Here is a 17,974-nt window from a genome sequence, read left to right as displayed (position 1 = left end):
GGAAAAAAAGACCAAAACAAAACAAAAACCAGACTCTTAAACATAGAGAGCAAACTGGTGGTTACCAGGAGGGAGGTGGGTGGGGGAATGGGTGAAATAGGTGAAGGGGATTGACAGTATACTTACTGTGATGAGCCCTGAATAATATATAGAATTGTTGAATCACTAAATTGTACACCTGAAACTAATATTGATGTTAATTATATTGGAATTTAAAAATACATACATAAGAAAAAATGGTTATGTTATATTTTGCAAACTGAAAATCAGTTTACTCATGCAGACCAGTCTTATCTCATTAACCCAATCTATTATAAATACTTTATATGAGGGAGGGAGCTAAGATGGTGGCATAGCAGGAGGACGCTAGGCTTGCCTAATCCCTTGAACACAGCTAGATAACTATCAAATCATTTTGGTTTTTTACATTTTTATATATTTTTTTAATGTTTTTATCTTTTGAGAGAGAGAGACAGAGTGTTAGTGGGGGAGGGGCAGAGAGAGAGGGAGACAAAGAATCTGAAGCAAGCTCCAGGCTCCAAGCTGTCAGCACAGAGCCCAATGTGGGTCTCGAACTCACAAGCTGTGAAATCATGACCTGAAGTCAGGTGCTTAACTGACTGAGCCACCCAGGCACCCCTACATTTTTTTAAATGTTTATCTATTTTTGAAGGAGATAGACAGGGCATGAGCTGGGGAGGCGCAGAGAGAGAGGGAGACACAGAACCTTAAGTGGGCTCTGGGCTCTGAGCTGTCAGCACAGAGCCCAATGTGGGCTTGAACCCATGGGCTGTGAGATCATGACCTGAGCCAAAGTCAGATGCTTAACTGGTTGAGCCACCCAGGCGCCCCCAAATCATTTTGAATACCCAAGAAATCCACCTGAGGACTGACAGACTAAACTGTACAACTAAAGGGACAGGAGAGGCACACTGAGGAAGTTAGGAAGTGCAGAGATATAGTTTGGGGGAGAAAAGGATCATAGGTGCTGAGGAAGGGAGGGAGCCCTGGTTGTGGAGAAAGATGAGAGAGAGTAGAGCACACTTCCCCATTGCCATTGGTTGGGAAAATGAGAGGGGCTGATTTTCATGACTTTGCAACCAGCAGGGCTCAAAGACTGGAGTTTTGGAGGTCAGTGGGCTTGGCTGAGATAGAGACCTGAGGGTGCTACCCTCCTACTCCTGGAGAGAAGGCAGGCAAGCCATTCCAGGGCAAATGATGTGATCTGAGGATCACCTAAGGCACATGAGGAGAGACTGGTTGCTCTACTTGGAGCACAACTGTGAGAGGTGGCATTCACAGAGTTGCCTCTCCAAAGATAAGAGAACCAGTGGGTGCATTTTTCTCCCCCACGCCTTAGCATAGGCACAGAGACACCTGCTGAAGGCAGCAACCTGGACATAGGCTGTTGAGCCTGCTTGTTCCAATTCCCACACCCTTGTACTCTGGTGTGACAGCCTTCTTGGTCAAACATGCACCAGTCCCAGCACAGCAAGACCCAGTCCCAGAAGACCAGCGCACATCCCTACTGGTCCCTAAAGTTTGGAGTTTTAAAAGTTAGGAGGCTTGGCTGAGATAGAGCCCAAAGTGTACTGTGATGCTCCAGGCAGACAAGCAACACAGTGATGACAACATGAAAACAGCAATCCGAAAAACACCTGGGACATGTAAGGGGGAAATCATTCACTCTTCTAGGAGTGCTTCCCTGAGAACAGCAAGAACGATGTTCCAACTCTAGGGACAAAGGATCTGGCTGGTGTCATTCCCCTCTTCCCCACCTTGGCATAAACCAACTTCAGTAAACAGCACCACACCAAGACTGGCTGAATAACCTGATTACATCAAGTCACACCCCCCTGCACTCTGTTGGTACTGCTTTCCTTGGGCAAGTGTCCCTAAGGACCAGTGCAGTGGGCCCCTTCCCCAGAAGACTAGAAGAAACACTTGCATGCACCATGTCTACCAACCATACAGATCTGCTAGTCTTCTGTTATAATGGAAGTAGCATCAGGTCTCATTTAACAAGCAGATCAGAGCACACCTAGTTAAAACTCATCATACTCTGGCCAAGGTCCAAACACTACCCACTGCAGGCAAGGAGAACCTCTGCAGGTGAATGACCTATGGGATAGAGCAGCTAAAACACAGCAGAAGAGAGCATGAAGCACACACCACAGACACTACCTGAAGCACCAGGCCCTGGACACAATATGACTTCTTCTTCATAAAGCCATTACTCTACGGAGCAGGAACAAAACTGGATTTTCTACCACATGGAAAAATACAGAGACTTAGACAAAACGCCAAGATGGAGGAATTCATTCCAAAGAAAGAACAAGAAAGAACCAGAGATATAATTGAAACAGATATAGGTGATATCCCTGATGGAGAATTTAAAACAACAATTGTAAAGATACTCGTTGGGTTTGAGAAAAGCATAGAAAACATCAGGAAGACTCGTGCCACAGAGATAAGAGTAATAAAACAATCAGACAGAGGAAGCTGGTCTCAGAAGATAGCCACCTAGGAGGATGCTGGGCTCACCGCATCCTGCTGATCATTTAGATTCCACCTACACCTGCCTAAATAACCCAGAAAACTGCCAGAACACTAGCAGAACGGATTCTGTGGAGCCAAGCACAGACGAGAGATGAGAGGCCCACAGAAGAGGGTAGGAAGGGTGGAGAGGTGGTGCGTGCTACACGGACTGGCAGGAGGGAGCCGGGGCAGAGGGCCAGCCCACGGGCCAAGCAGAGGCCCCAAGTCTGGCTGGCAAAAGCAGAGGGGCCGGATGGAGTGTGTTCAGACAGCAAGCGGGACTTAACATCTGGAAGGTTATAAGTTAACAGCTCTGCTCGGAGAGCGAGAAGCCTGGAGGACAATAGGAGGGAGAGTTGTTGAGCCCCGGACGACAGAGCTCAGCTTGGCGGGGAACAAAGGTGCTCGCCAGCGCCATCTCCCTCGCCCATCCCCCAGTCAAATTCCCAAAGGGAACCAGTTCCTGCCAGGGAACTTGATTGCACCACGCAAACACCCAAGGCTGTGTTTCTGTGGATCCATCCCTCTGGCAGTGGGTCTGACTCCCTCCTGATGCCGCAGGGCCCCTCATGAAGCAGATCACCAAAGGAAAAACGAGCTGAGCATGCCCCTCCCACCCCTGTGCACCTTGCCGATCCACCCCAGCTAATACACCAGATCCCCAGAACCACAAGCCTGGCAGTGTGCAAGTAGCCCAGACGGGCCACGCCACCCCACAGTGAATCCCGCCCCTAGGAGAGGGGAAGAGAAGGTACACACCAGTCTGACTGTGTCCCAGCGGTGGGCTGGGGGCAGACATCAGGTCTGACTGCGGCCCTGCCCACCAGCGCAAGTTATTCAAGACAGCACAGGGGAAGAAGTGCCCTGCAGTTCCACACCACTCCAGGGACTATCCAAAACGATGAAACAGAAGAATTCCCCTCAAAAGAATCTCCAGGAAATAACAACAGCTAATGAACTGATCAAATAGGATTTAAACAATATAACAGACAGTGAATTTAGAATAGTAGTCATAAAATTAATCGATGGACTTGAAAACAGTATAGAGAACAGTAGAGAATCTATTGCTACAGAGATCAAGGGACTAAGGAACAGCCAGGAGGAGCTAAGAAATGCTATAAATGAGCTGCAAAATAAAATGGAGACAACCACAGCTCAGACTGAAGACACAGAGGAGAGAATAGGTGAACTAGAAGATAAAATTATGGAAAAAGAGGAAGCTGAGAAAAAGACAAAAAATCCAGAAGTATGAGGGGAAAATTAGAGAACTAAGTGACGCACTAAAGAGAAATAATCTACGCATAATTGGTATTCCAGAGGAGGAAGAGAGAGGGAAAGGTGCTGAAGGTGTACTTGAAGAAATCATAGCTGAGAACTTCCCTGATCTGGGGAAGGAAAAAGGCATTGAAATCCAAGAGGCACAGAGAACTCCCTTCAGACGTAACTTGAATCGATCTTCTGCATGACATATCATAGTGAAACTGGCAAAATACAAGGATAAAGAGAAAATTCTGAAAGCAGCTAGGGATAAATGTGCTGTAACATATAATGGGAGACCGATAAGACTCGTGACGGATCTCTCTACTGAAACTTGGCAGGCCAGAAAGGGATGGCAGGAAATCTTCAATGTGATGAACAGAAAAAAATATGCAGCCAAGAATCCTTTATTCAGCAAATCTATCATTTAGAATAGAAGGAGAGATAAAGGTCTTCCCAAACAAACAAAAACTGAAGGAATTCATCACCACTAAACCAGCCCTACAAGAGATCCTAGGGGGGATCCTGTGAGATGAAGTACCAGAGACATCGCTACAAGCATGAAACCTACAGACATCACAATGACTCTAAACCCATATCTTTCTATAATAACACTGAATGTAAATGGACTAAATGCGCCAACCAAAAGACATAGGGTATCAGAATGGATAAAAAAACAAGACCCATCTATTTGCTGTCTGCAAGAGACTCATTTTAGACCTGAGGACACTTTCAGATTGAAAGTGAGGGGATGGAGAACTATTTATCATGCTACTGGAAGTCAAAAGAAAGCTGGAGTGGCCATACTTATATCAGACAAACTAGACTTTAAATTAAAGGCTATAACAAGAGATGAAGAAGGGCATTATATAATAATTACAGGGTCTATCCATTAGGAAGAGCTAACAATTATAAGTGTGTATGGGCCGAATATGGGAGCCCCCAAATACATAAAGCAATTACAAACATAAGCAACCTTATTGATAAGAATGTGGTAATTGCAGGGGACTTTAACACTCCACTTACAGAAATGGATAGATCATCCAGACACAGGATCAATAAAGAAACAAGGGCCCTGAATGATACATTGGATCAGATGGACTTGACAGATATATTTAGAACTCTGCATCCCAAAACAACAGAATATACTTTCTTCTCAAGTGCACATGGAACATTCTCCAAGATAGATCACATACTGGGTCACAAAACAGCCATTCATAAGTATACAAGAATTGAGATCATACCATGCATACTTTCAGACCACAATGCTATGAAGCTTCAAATCAACCACAGGAAAAAGTCTGGAAAACCTCCAAAAGCATGAGGTTAAAGAACACCCTACTAGGAATGAATGGGTCAACCAGGCAATTAGAGAAGAAATTAAAAAATATATGGAAACTAACGAAAATGAAAATACAACAATCCAAACACTTTGGGATGCAGCGAAGGCAGTCCTGAGAGGAAAATACATTGCAATCCAGGCCTATCTCAAGAAACAAGAAAAATCCCAAATATAATATCTAACAGCACACCTAAAGGAAATAGAAGCAGAAGAGCAAAGACACCCCAAAGCCAGCAGAAGAAGAGAAATAATAAAGATCAGAGCAGAAATAAATAATACAGAATCTAAAAGAACTGAAAAGCAGATCAATGAAACCAAGAGTTGGTTTTTTAAAAAAATAAACAAAATTGATAAATCTCTAGCCAGGCTTCTCAAAAAGAAAAGGGAGATGACCCAAATAGACAAAATCATGAATGAAAATGGAATTATTACAACCAGTCCCTCAGAAATACAAGCAATTATCAGGGAATACTATGAAAAATTACATGCCAACAAACTGGACAACCTGGAAAAAATGGACAAATTCCTAAACACCCACACTCTTCCAAAACTCAATCAGGAGGAAATAGAAAGCTTGAACAGACCCATAACCAGTGAAGAAATTGAATCGGTTATCAAAAATCTCCCAACAAATAAGAGCCCAGGACCAGATGGCTTCCCAGGGGAGTTCTACCAGACGTTTAAAGCAGAGATAATACCTATCCATCTCAAGCAGTTCCAAGAAATAGAAAGGGAAGGAAAACTTCCAGACTCATTCTATGCAGCCTGTATTACTTGATTCCCAAGCCACACAGAGACCCAGTAAAAAAAGAGAACTACAAGCCAATATCCCTGATGAATATGGATGCAAAAATTCTCAGTAAGATACTAGCAAATCAATTCAACAGCATATAAAAAGAATCATTCACCATGAACAAGTGGGATTCATTCCTGGGATGCAGGGCTGGTTCAACATTCACAAATCAATCAACGTGATACATCACATTAATAAAAGAAAAGATAAGAACCATATGTTCCTCTCAATCCATGCAGAAAAGGCATGTGACAAAATTCAGCAACGTTTCTTAATAAAAACCCTTGAGAAAGTCAGGATAGAAGGAACATTCTTAAATATCACAAAAGCCATTTATGATAAGCCCACAGCTAACATCATCCTCAATGGGGAAAAACTGAGAGCTTTTTCCCTGAGATCAGGAACATGACAGGGATGTCCACTCTCACCGCTGTTGTTTAACATAGTGTTGGGAGTGCTAGCATCAGCCATCAGACAACAAAAGGAAATCAAAGGCATCTAAATTGGCAGAGATGAAGTCAAGCTTTCACTTTTTGCAGATGACATGATATTATACATGGAAAATCTGATACTCCACCAAAAGTCTACTAGAACTGATACATGAATTTAGGAAAGTCGCAGGATACAAAATCAATGTACAGAAATCAGTTGCATTCTTATACACTAATAATGAAGCAACAGAAAGACAAAGAAACTGATCCCATTCACAATTGCACCAAGAAGCATAAAATACCTAGGGATAAATCTAACTAAAGATGTAAAAGATCTGTATGCTGAAAACTATAGAAAGCTTATGAAGGAAATTGAAGAAGATATAAAGAAATGGAAAAATATTCCATGCCCATGGGTTGGAAGAATAAATATTGTTAAAATGTCAATACTACCCAAAGCTATCTACACATTCAATGCAATCCCAATCAAAATTGCACCAGCATTCTTCTCGAAGCTAGAACAAGCAATCCTAAAATTCATATGGAACCACAAAGGGCCCCGAATAGCCAAAGTAATTTTGAAGAAGAAGACCAAAGCAGGAGGCATCACAATCCCAGACTTTAGCCTCTACTACAAAGCTGTCATCATCAAGACAGTATGGTATTGGCACAAAAACAGACACATGGACCAATGGAATAGAATAGAGACTCCAGAATTGGACCCACAAAAGTATGGCCAACTAATCTTTAACAAAGTAGGAAAGAATATCCAATGGAAAAAAGACAGTCTCTTTAACAAATGGTGCTGGGAGAACTGGACAGCAACATGCAGAAGAATGAAACTAGACCACTTTCTCGCACTACTCACAAAAATAAACTCAAAATGGATAAGGGACCTGAATGTGAGACAGGAAACCATCAAAACCTTAGAGGAGAAAGCAGGAAAAGACCTCTCTGACCTCAGCTGCAGCAATTTCTTACTTGACACATCCCCAAAGGCAAGGGGATTAAAAGCAAAAATGAACTATTGGGACCTCATGAAGATAAAAAGCTTCTGCACAGCAAAGGAAACAATCAACAAAACTAAAAGGCAACCAACGGAATGGGAAAAGATATTTGCAAATGACATATCGGACCAAGGGCTAGTATCCAAAATCTATAAAGAGCTCACCAAACTCCACACCCGAAAAACAAATAACCCAGTGAAGAAGTGGGCAGAAAACATGAATAGACACTTCTCTAAAGAAGACATCCAGATGGCCAACAGACACATGAAAAGATGCTCAACGTCACTCCTCATCAGGGAGATACAAACCAAAACCACACTCAGATACCACCTCACGCCAGTCAGAGTGGCCAAAATGAACAAATCAGGAGACTATAGATGCTGGAGAGGATGTGGAGAAACAGGAACCCTCTTGCACTGTTGGTGGGAATGCAAGTTGGTGTAGACACTCTGGAAAACAGTGTGGAGGTTCCTCAAAAAATTAAAAATAGACCTACCCTATGACCCAGCAATAGCACTGCTAGGAATTTACCCAAGGGATACAGGAGTACTGATGCATAGGGGCACTTGTACCCCAATGTTTATAGCAGCACTCTCAACAATAGCCAAATGATGGAAAGAGCCTAAATATCCATCAACTGATGAATGGATAAAGAAATTGTGGTTTATATACAGAATGGAGTACTATGTGGCAATGAGAAAGAATGAAATATGGCCCTTTGTAGGAACATGGATGGAACTGGAGAGTGTGATGCTAAGTGAAATAAGCCATACAGAGAAAGACACCATATGTTTTCACTCTTAGGTGTATCCTGAGAAACTTAACAGAAACCCATGGAGGAGGGGAAGAAAAAAAAAGAGGTTAGAGCGGGAGAGAGCCAAAGCATAAGAGACTCTTAAAAACTGAGAACAAACTGAGGGTTGATGGGGGGTGGGAGGGAGGTGAGGGTGGGTGATGGGTATTGAGGAGGGCACCTTTTGTGATGAGCACTGGGTGTTGTATGAAAACCAATTTGACAATAAATTTCATATATTGAAAAAAACCAATCAGACAGAAATGAGAAATGCAGTGACTGAGATTTTAAACAGATTGGATATAATGACCACAAGGATGAAAGAAGCAGAGGAGTATGTGATATAGAAGATAGAATAATGGGCATCTAGGGGGTGGCTCAGTCTTTTTAGCATCCAACTCTTGACCTCAGTTCAAGTCTTGATCTCAGTGTTATAAATTCAAGCCCCACATTGGGCTCCACACTGAGCGTGAAGCCTACTTAAAAAAAAATGAAGATAGAATACTGGACAAAAGAAGCTGAACAAAAGAAAGAAGAATTATGGAAGATGAGAATAGACTTAGAGAATTCAATGACTCCATCAAACAAAAACATTTGTAACATAGGAGTCCCAAAGAAAGAGAGAAAAGGAGGCAAAAGGTTTATTTGAGAAAATCACTCAAAACTTCCATAATCTGGAGTAGCAAACAGACATCCAAATCCAGGAGACAGAGAGAACTCCATCAAGATCTACAAAAACAGGCCAATACCAATACATGTTGTAGTTAAATTTGTAAAATATAGTGATAAAGAAAAAATCCTAAAAGCAGCAAGAAAAAAGAAGTCCCTAACCTATAAGGGAAGACCCATAAGGCTAGCTGCAGATCTCTCCACAGTACCTTGGCAAGCTTCAAGGGAGTGGCATGGTATATTCAAAGTGCATAATGGGAAAAATCTGCAGCCAAGTATATTCTGTCCAACAAGCCTATCATTCAGAATAGGAGGAGAGATAGTTTCCCAGATAACAAAAACTAAAGGGGTTCATGACCACTAAACCAGCCCTACAAGAAATATTAAAGGGGACTCTTTGAGTGGAAAGGAAGGACCAAAAGTGACAAAGACAAGAAAGAATCAGAGAAAATCTCCAGAAACAACAACAAAACCAAGTAATAAAATGGCACTAAATACATATCTATCAGTAATTACTCTGAATGTAAATGGACTAAACACTCCAATCATAAGACATAGGGTGTCAGAATGGATAAAAAAACAATAGGGCCTATCAATATGCTGCCTACCGGAGACTCATTTTAGACCTAAAGACACCTGCAGGTTGAAAATGAGGGATGAAGAAACATTTATCATGCAAATGGATATCAAAAGAAAGCCAGAGTAGCAATAAGCTAGAGATATTAATATTCATTGATATCTATATCAAACTAGACTTTAAAACAAAGAGTGTAACAAGAGATGAAGAAGAGTACTATATCATAATAAAGGGGTCTATCCACCAAGAATATATAACAATCATAAATGTTTATGCACCCAAAATGGGAACACCCAAATATATAAAATTCATGGGGTGCCTGGGTGGTTGAGTCACTTAAGTGTCTGACTCTTGATTTCAGCTCAGGTTGTGAGCTTATAGTTTGTGAGATTGGGTCCCACATCAGGCTCTGCACTGACAGCATGGAATGGAACCTGCTTGAGATTCTCTCTCTCTCTGCCTCTCTCTCTTTGTCCCTCTCCCTCTCTCTCTCTCTCAAAATAAACATTTTGTAAAAATAAAAATAAAACAATTCATAACAAACATAAAGGAGTTCATTGATAATAATACAGTAATAGTAAGGGACTTTAATACCCCACTTACATCAATGGACAGATCATCTAAACAGAAAATCAACAAGGAAGCAATGACTTTGAATGACACACTGGACCAGAACATTCTATCCTAAAGCAGCAGAATACACATTCTTTTCAGGTGCACATGGGACATTCTCCGGAATAGATCACTTACTAGGTTGCAAATCAGTCCTCAACAAATACAAGATTGAGATCATACCATGCCACTTTTCTCACCACGACGCTATGAAACTTGAAGTCAACCAGAAGAAAAAATTTGAAAGACCAAAAATACATGGAGGCTAAAGAACTTGCTACTAAAGAATCAATGAATCAATGAGGAAATCAAAGAAGAAATTAAAAATAAATGGAAACAAATGAAAATGAAAACACAACGGTCCAAAACCTTTGGGATGCAGCAAATTGATCCTAAGAGGGAGCTATACAGCAATACAAATCTACCTCAAGAAGCAAGAAAAATCTCAAATAAACAACCTAACCTTTCACCTAAAGGAGCTAGAAAAAGAACAATAAATGAAGCCTAAACCCAGCAGAAGGAAGGAAATGATAAAGATTGGGGTAGAAATAAATGATATAAAAAATAAAAACAAAACAATAGAACAGATCAATGAAACCAGGAGCTGGTTCATTGAAAAAATTAATAAAACTGATAATCCCCTGGCTGGACTCATCAAAGAGAAAAGAGAAAGGACCCAAATAAAATCAGAAAGGAGAGAGGAGAAATAACAACCAACAACACAGAAATACAATTATAAAAGTATGTAATGGAAGTTTATATGCCAACAAATTGGACAATCTAGAAGAAATGGATACATTCCTAGAAACATATAAACTACCAAAACTGAAACAGGAAGAAATAGAAAACTTGAACAGATCAATAACCAGCAATAAAGTTGAATCAGTAATCAAAAATCTCCCAACAAACAAAAGTCCAGGGATAGATGTCTTCACAGGCAAATTCTACTAAACATTTAAAGAGTTAATACCTGGGGCGCCTGGGTGGCTCAGTCGGTTAAACATCCGACTTTGGCTCAGGTCACGATATGGCGGTCCGTGAGTTCGAGCCCCGCGTCGGGTTCTGGGCTGATGGCTCGCAGCCTGGAGCCTGCTTCCGATTCTGTGTCTCCCTCTCTCTGCCCCTCCCCCGTTCATGCTCTGTCTCTCTCTGTCTCAAAAATAAATAAAATGTTAAAAAAAAATTTTTTTTAAATAGTTAATACCCATTCTTCTCAAACTATTCCAAGAAATAGAAAAGGAAGGAAAACTTAATTCATTCTATGAGGCCAGCAACACCCTGATACCAAATTCAGACAAAGACCCCACTAAAAAAGAGAACTACAGGCCAATATCCCTGGTGAACATGAATGCAGAAATTCTCAAGCAAGTACTAGCAAATCGGATTCAACAGTACATTAAAAGAATCATTCACCATGATCAAGTGGGATTTATTCCTGGGTTGAAAGTGTGGCTCAATTTTCACAAATCAGGGGCACCTGGGTGGCTCAGTCAAACATCCAGCTCTTGATTTAGGCTCAGGTCATGATCTCACAATTTGTGAGTTTGAGCCCTTCATTGGGCTCTCCACTACAAGCAGTGGAGCCTGCTTGGGATTCCCTCTCTCTTCCTCTCCCTGTTTACCTCCCTGATCTCTCTGAATATCAAAATAAATAAACCTTTATTTTTAAAAAAATTTTTTTTAACGTTTTATTTATTTTTGAGACGGAGAGAGACAGAGCATGAATAGGGGAGGGGCAGAGAGAGAGGGAGACACAGAATCGGAAGCAGGCTCCAGGCTGCGAGCCATCAGCCCAGAGCCCGACGCGGGGCTCGAACTCACGGACCGCGAGATCGTGACCTGAGCCGAAGTCGGCTGCTTAACCGACTGAGCCACCCAGGCGCCCCAATAAACCTTTAAAAAAATATTTGCAAATCAATGTGATACACCACATCAATAAAAAAAAAAAAGGGTAAGTACCGTACAATCCTCTTAATAGAAACAGAAAAAGCATTTGACAAAGTACAACATCCAATTCATGATAAAAACCCTCAACAAAGTTGGTTTAGAGGGAACATACCTCAACATAATAAAGTCCATGTATGAAAAGTCCACAGCTAATATCATCCTCAATAGGGAAAAACTGAGAACTTTTCTCTAAGGTCAGGAAAAAGACAGGGATGTCCATTCTCACCATGGTTTGTTTTTTTGTTTTTTGTTTTTGTTTTTTTAACAAACTGCTGGAAGTCCTAGCCTCAGCAATCAGACACCAAAAAGAAATAAAACAGCATCCAAAGTCAAACTTTCACTATTTGCAGATGACAGGATGCTTTACATAGAAAACCCAAAAACTCCCCCCAAAAGTTGCTAGAACTGATATACAAATTCACTAAAGTCACAGGATACAACATCAGCATACAGAAATCTGTTGCATTTCTATACACCAATAATGAAATAGCAGAAAGAGAAATCAAGGAATCAATCCCATTTACAATTACACCAAAAACCATGAGATACCTAAGAATAAACCTAACCAAAGTACAGGTGAAAGACCTGTACTCTGAAAACTATAAAACACTGATGAAAGAAATTGAAGATGACACAAACAAGTGGAAAATCACTCCATGCTCCTGGATTGGAAGAGCAAATATTGTTAAAATGTCCATGCTACCCAAAGCAATCTACACATTTAATGCAATCCCTATCAAAATACCACCAATAATCTTCACAGAGCTAGAACAAACAATCCTAAAATTTGTGTGGAACCACAAAAGACCCCAATAGCCAAAGCCACCTTGAAAAAGAAAAGCAAAACTGGAGACATCACAGTTCTAGACTTCACGTTATATTACAAACTTGTAATCACCAGGACAGTAAGTATGGTACTGGCACAAAAACAGACACATAGATCAATGGAACAGAATAGAAAACCCAGAAATGAACCCACAACTATATGGTCAATTAGTCTTTGACAAAGCAAGAAAGAATATTCAATGGGAAAAAGACAGTCTCTTCAACAGATGGTGTTGGGAAAACTGGACAGCAACATGCAAAAGAATGAAACTGGATCACTTTTTTACCACCACACACAAAAATGAATTCTAAATGGATTAAAAACCTAAATATGAGACAGAAAACCATTAAAATCCTAGATAACAGAGGGAGTAACTTCTTTGACATCAGCTGTAGCAGCTTCTTACTAGATATGTCTCCTGAGGCAAGGGAAACAAAAGCAAAAATGAACTATTAGGACTTCATCAAAATAAAAACCTTCTGCACAGTGAAGGAAACAATCAACAAAACTGAAAGGCAACCTATGGAATGGGAGAAGATATTTGCAAATGCCATATCTGATAAAAGGTTAGTATCCAAAATATATAAAGAACTTATACAACCCAACACCCCAAAACCAGATGATCCAATTAAAAATGGGTGAAAGAGAGGCACCCGAGTGGCTCCGTTGGTTAAACATCTGACTTTGGGTCAGGTCATGATCTCACCGTTCGTAGGTTCGAGCTCCATGTTGGGCTCTGTGCTGATAGCTCTGATTCTGTGTCTTCCTCTCTCTCTGTTTCTCCCCCACCTGTGCTCTCTCTCTCTCAAAAATAAACATTAAAAAAATGGGTAGAAGGCATAAATAAACATTTTCCCAAAGAAGACATCCAGATGGACAACAGACACCTGAAAAGATGCTCAACATCACTCATCATCAGGGAAATACAAATCAAAAGTACAATGAGATACCACCTGATACCTATCAGAATGGCTAAAATGAACAATGCAAGAAACAACAGGTGTTGGCAAGGATGTCTATAAAGGGGAATCCTCTTACACTGTTGGTGGGAATGAAAACTGGTGCAGCCCCTCTGGAAACCAGTATGGAGGTTCCTCAAAAAGTTAAAAATAGGACTATTCTATAGTCCAGCAATGGCACCACTATGTATTTACCCAAAGAAATAAAAAATACTGATTTGAATGGACACATGCACCACAATGTTTGTAGCGGCATTATCAACAATAACCAAACTATGGAAAGAGCCCATGTCCATACACACACACACACACACATGCACACACACATACACACAGAATATTACTTGGTGATCAAAAAGAATGAAATCTTGCCATTTACAACAACATGGATGGAACTAGAATGTATCATGCTAAGTGAACTGTTAGAGAAAGACCAATACCAAATGATTACAATCATATGTGGAATTTAAGGACCAAAACAGATGAAAATGTGAAGGGAAAAAAAAAGGCAAACCAGGAAACAGACTCTTAACTGTAGAGAACAGGTGAGGATTACTGGAGGGGAGGTGGGTGGGAGTCTACGTTAAATGGGTGATGGGTTAAGGAAGGCACTAATAGTGATGAGCACTGGGTGTTGTATGTAAGTAATGAATCATTAAATTTTACACTTGAAACTAATACTACCGTGTATGTTTACTAACTGGAATTTAAATAAAAACTTGAAAAAAAAGCATAAGTTAGTTTTGCTTTTATAAAAATAAATAAATGAAATGCAGTATACTTAGAGTTGATTCACTCTTGTTGAATTCCTTGATTTATTATTATTTGTAAAAAATTTAGAGGATTTGCCTAGCTCCATTACTTTGGAACTACTTTCATTGATACCTCTCACTCCCTTATATAAATGTATATATTTATGCACATTTATCTCAGCCTAGGACTACCAATAATTAAAGACTATAATTGTTCCATTCTATACTTTATAAATTATTTTAGTTTATTTCATGAGATTCCTCCTAGGGTCATGAATTATTGAGGAAATACAGAATTATTAATGAAAAGTATCTAGGATGTAGATTGTTTACACAGCTTTATAGATTTGGGTATGTATAGTAAATGTATAATGGAAGATTACCCAAATGACTCCTAGAGGATATGCTAAAATGAGATTCCAAGAAGGATGAGTAAAAGCAATCTTTTAAATATCCAGTCAAACACAACTTTGAATAATGTGCATAAAATTTAACACCCACAAAAAACATTCAGAACCACATAGAGTGCAATGATGAGGTTTTGTTTGTTCGTAATTTAGTTTTTATTTTTTGAACTAGCATTAGGAACCAGAAAAATAGGAGTACTCCATACAAATATTTACTGTCATCTGACTAAAAGACATAAAAATATAGACCATTGTGACATTTAATTTTAATAATTTAATGCATGCATTTTAACAATACTTTTGAAAATAGTAATTGGACTTATTAGGTGACAGACCCAAGGTTACAGTACATCAGGAGTCAGAGCAAAGGGAGTAGTAGTAACAAAAACAACAAAAGTTGCATTCTTTTTGTGCTTATTATGTTCCAGACCAGTGTTAGATGCTTTAGCCCTTAAAATCACATGCCTTATGGCAGGGGATCTTTATCTTTTGACAGATGGAGGAAATTGAGACAGAGAGAGCCAAAATAACTTGTCCAAAGTTAGATGGTTATTTACAGAGACTGTTTGAGTCCAAGCAGTCTGGTCCCAGAACCTGTGCTCTTAATTGCTATGCTGCACCATCATTAGTTAGAGACATGCCTATAGATCGTGTTTGTCAAATGCCACAAGTGCTAACTTATTTATATAATCTTTTTTTTAATTCTTTTTCAGATAGGTTAATGCAAGATAAGTGCCATGGACAAAAAAATTCAAATAAAAAGGGCAAATCAGTAAGTAGATTGATAGATCATTTAAAAATCATTAATATTTTACATTGTTTTGAATTAATATTTACTGATATTATTCTGTCATCAAGCAAGCATATGCATTATTATGAATCTGTTATAAATAAAATTTATTATATATTTATCCTATATATTTATCATATAAAAATCTATAAATTATTATAAAGCACTATAAACAACATTAACTTTAGCAGGCTACCCTTCTGAATTCTTTACTTCTGCTTCCCCCCATATATCTATTGCTTAGTGGGCAACTCACAATAGCACTAGGGAAGCATAGACCACCTCTGCCCATCTGTTTTGATATGAATAGTTTTAAAGAAGCCATTCTCATCTCTTTTGTCCATTAATACTTGAAATTAATTATAATGGATTCCTCTTCTGCGTCTTGAAAATAGCAGTAAGTATTGCAGAAATGGAACAGGGGATGTGTGACTTAGGACAACCAGGCAAGAAAGAAATACTGACATGGAAGGTGAGAAGAGAAATAAAATTTTGATCTACTTCCTATTTTACATTCAGTAGGTAAGAATCATCTCTCACAGGGGGAAAGAATCAAAGTGCTTTTCCTTGTAATTTTTAATGACTAACTGACTCCTTAATCCAAGACATTGGAACCTCCTACTAATATTTTTTGTAGATAGTAGGATTTGGTATATGAATATCTTGAACTTAAAAGGCCTTATAGTGAGGTAGCAGAAAGACTCATTTGGAGTAAACCATTATATATACAGTAACATAATTGTTCTAAGTGAGATAAGTTTACAAAGTACAGCAGGCATAGGCAAAGTAGCATTGACAGTTAAAGATGATTTGACAACTAGCTTCAGGTCAAGCCTGACTACATATTAGCTATGGCACTTTAGGTGATTTAGCATATTACCACCAAAGCAATATCCTATCTTTTATACGACATTTGACCATAGTCTTTTCTACATTGGAGTAAGGTATTTATCTTACTTATCTTTTTATCTCCTGGCACCTGGCACAGTAGTACAAAGTAGTCACCCAATAGATGTTATATTTTGTCTGCCACATAGATTTTGTCTTTTTGCTGTTATCACTAATAGTTTCTTTCTACCAACTGCTTTGTGACAGTCCCCTAAAAGTATTGGTAGTGTTAGGCAAATGACACTCTATAGTTTTTATTCCCAGATATCCTATACTCCTGATCCCCTCTAGATCACTTGCAGCCAAGGCCAAAGGCCACCTGTGGATGTGAAGAACTGCATGCCACAACTTCCCAAGACTCTAGATTGGAGGCAGGCAAGGCCCATGTGGGGACTGGTATATTCAACTCAGCTAAAACCCTGTAATTTCTCTGTTAGAAACACAAACACATACACACAATATTTATATAATTTATATGCAAAAGCTCATCAATGTATAAAAAAAGATAAAGGATAAAGGAAAAAGAATTATCATGGCATTAGGAAGAGGCATGGTGGAGGAGAAAGAACAGCCTTCATTTATACCATTAAAGTAGGAATCAAGATGAGATTATCCTGTAAGTCCTAGGATAAGGACATCCCAGATTATCTTCACAAATCTGTAATCTGGTAATACTACTGTTTAAAGTAAAAAAAAAAATAGGGGTGCTTGGGTGGCTCAGTTGGTTAAGCATCCGACTTCAGCTCAGGGCATGATCTCATGGTCCATGAGTTTGAGCCTGCGTCAGGCTCTGTGCTGACAGCTTGGACCCTGGAGCCTGCTTCTTTTCTGTGTCTCCCTCTCTCTGCCCCTCACTCTGCTTGCACTCTGTTTCGCTCTCTCTCAAAAATAAATAAACATTAAAAAATATTCTAAAAAATAAAAAAATTAAAAATAAAGTAAAAAAAGTGTTACTATAAAAGCATTGAGAAATTAAATAGTAGTGCTAAAGGACCCTACAAACATTCAAAAGCTTTATATTAAAATGAAGAGACTTCAGTTTGGACAAGATGGAATAACCCCATTCCTCTTAGATTCTTCCCATCACAACTAAAAATATATATACCTTTAACAAACAAGCATAAGAAATCTCTGAAACAAAGAAAGAAGGAGGTAGGCTTCCTGGGGATCTGAGGACATGGTGTGAGTTTTCTAAGTTTCCTTATTTGTTCCTAATATATTCTGAACAGGATACTGCAGAAGCCTGCAACTAGAAGCTGCCAATAGGCACAGACTAAAGCTCCAAGGAAAGCCTGTTCCCTCTAACCAAGAAACCCAGAAAGGGGTAGGCTAACAACAGTAAACTGTTTTAGCAATGCCTGCCCTACTCCAGCCAAACTCCAATGA

General features: G+C 39.5%; 1 protein-coding gene across 8 annotated transcripts in view; it reads left to right on the top strand.

Annotated features, from left to right (window-relative positions):
- The window catches only part of C2CD6 (C2 calcium dependent domain containing 6), a 178,184-nt gene that overhangs the window by 131,208 nt on the left and 29,002 nt on the right, over nt 1-17,974 (top strand). For all 8 annotated transcript variants that reach the window (XM_045480740.1, XM_045480738.1, XM_045480742.1 and 5 more), the window contains one exon: nt 15,624-15,682. In XM_045480740.1, coding sequence (XP_045336696.1) covers nt 15,624-15,682 — 59 coding nt within the window. The remainder of the gene's footprint in view (nt 1-15,623; nt 15,683-17,974) is intronic.

Source organism: Leopardus geoffroyi, chromosome C1 (assembly GCF_018350155.1).
Source record: "Leopardus geoffroyi isolate Oge1 chromosome C1, O.geoffroyi_Oge1_pat1.0, whole genome shotgun sequence".
In the NCBI taxonomy this organism is placed as follows: domain Eukaryota; kingdom Metazoa; phylum Chordata; class Mammalia; order Carnivora; family Felidae; genus Leopardus; species Leopardus geoffroyi.
This window is presented reverse-complemented; position numbering and strand designations above follow the sequence as displayed.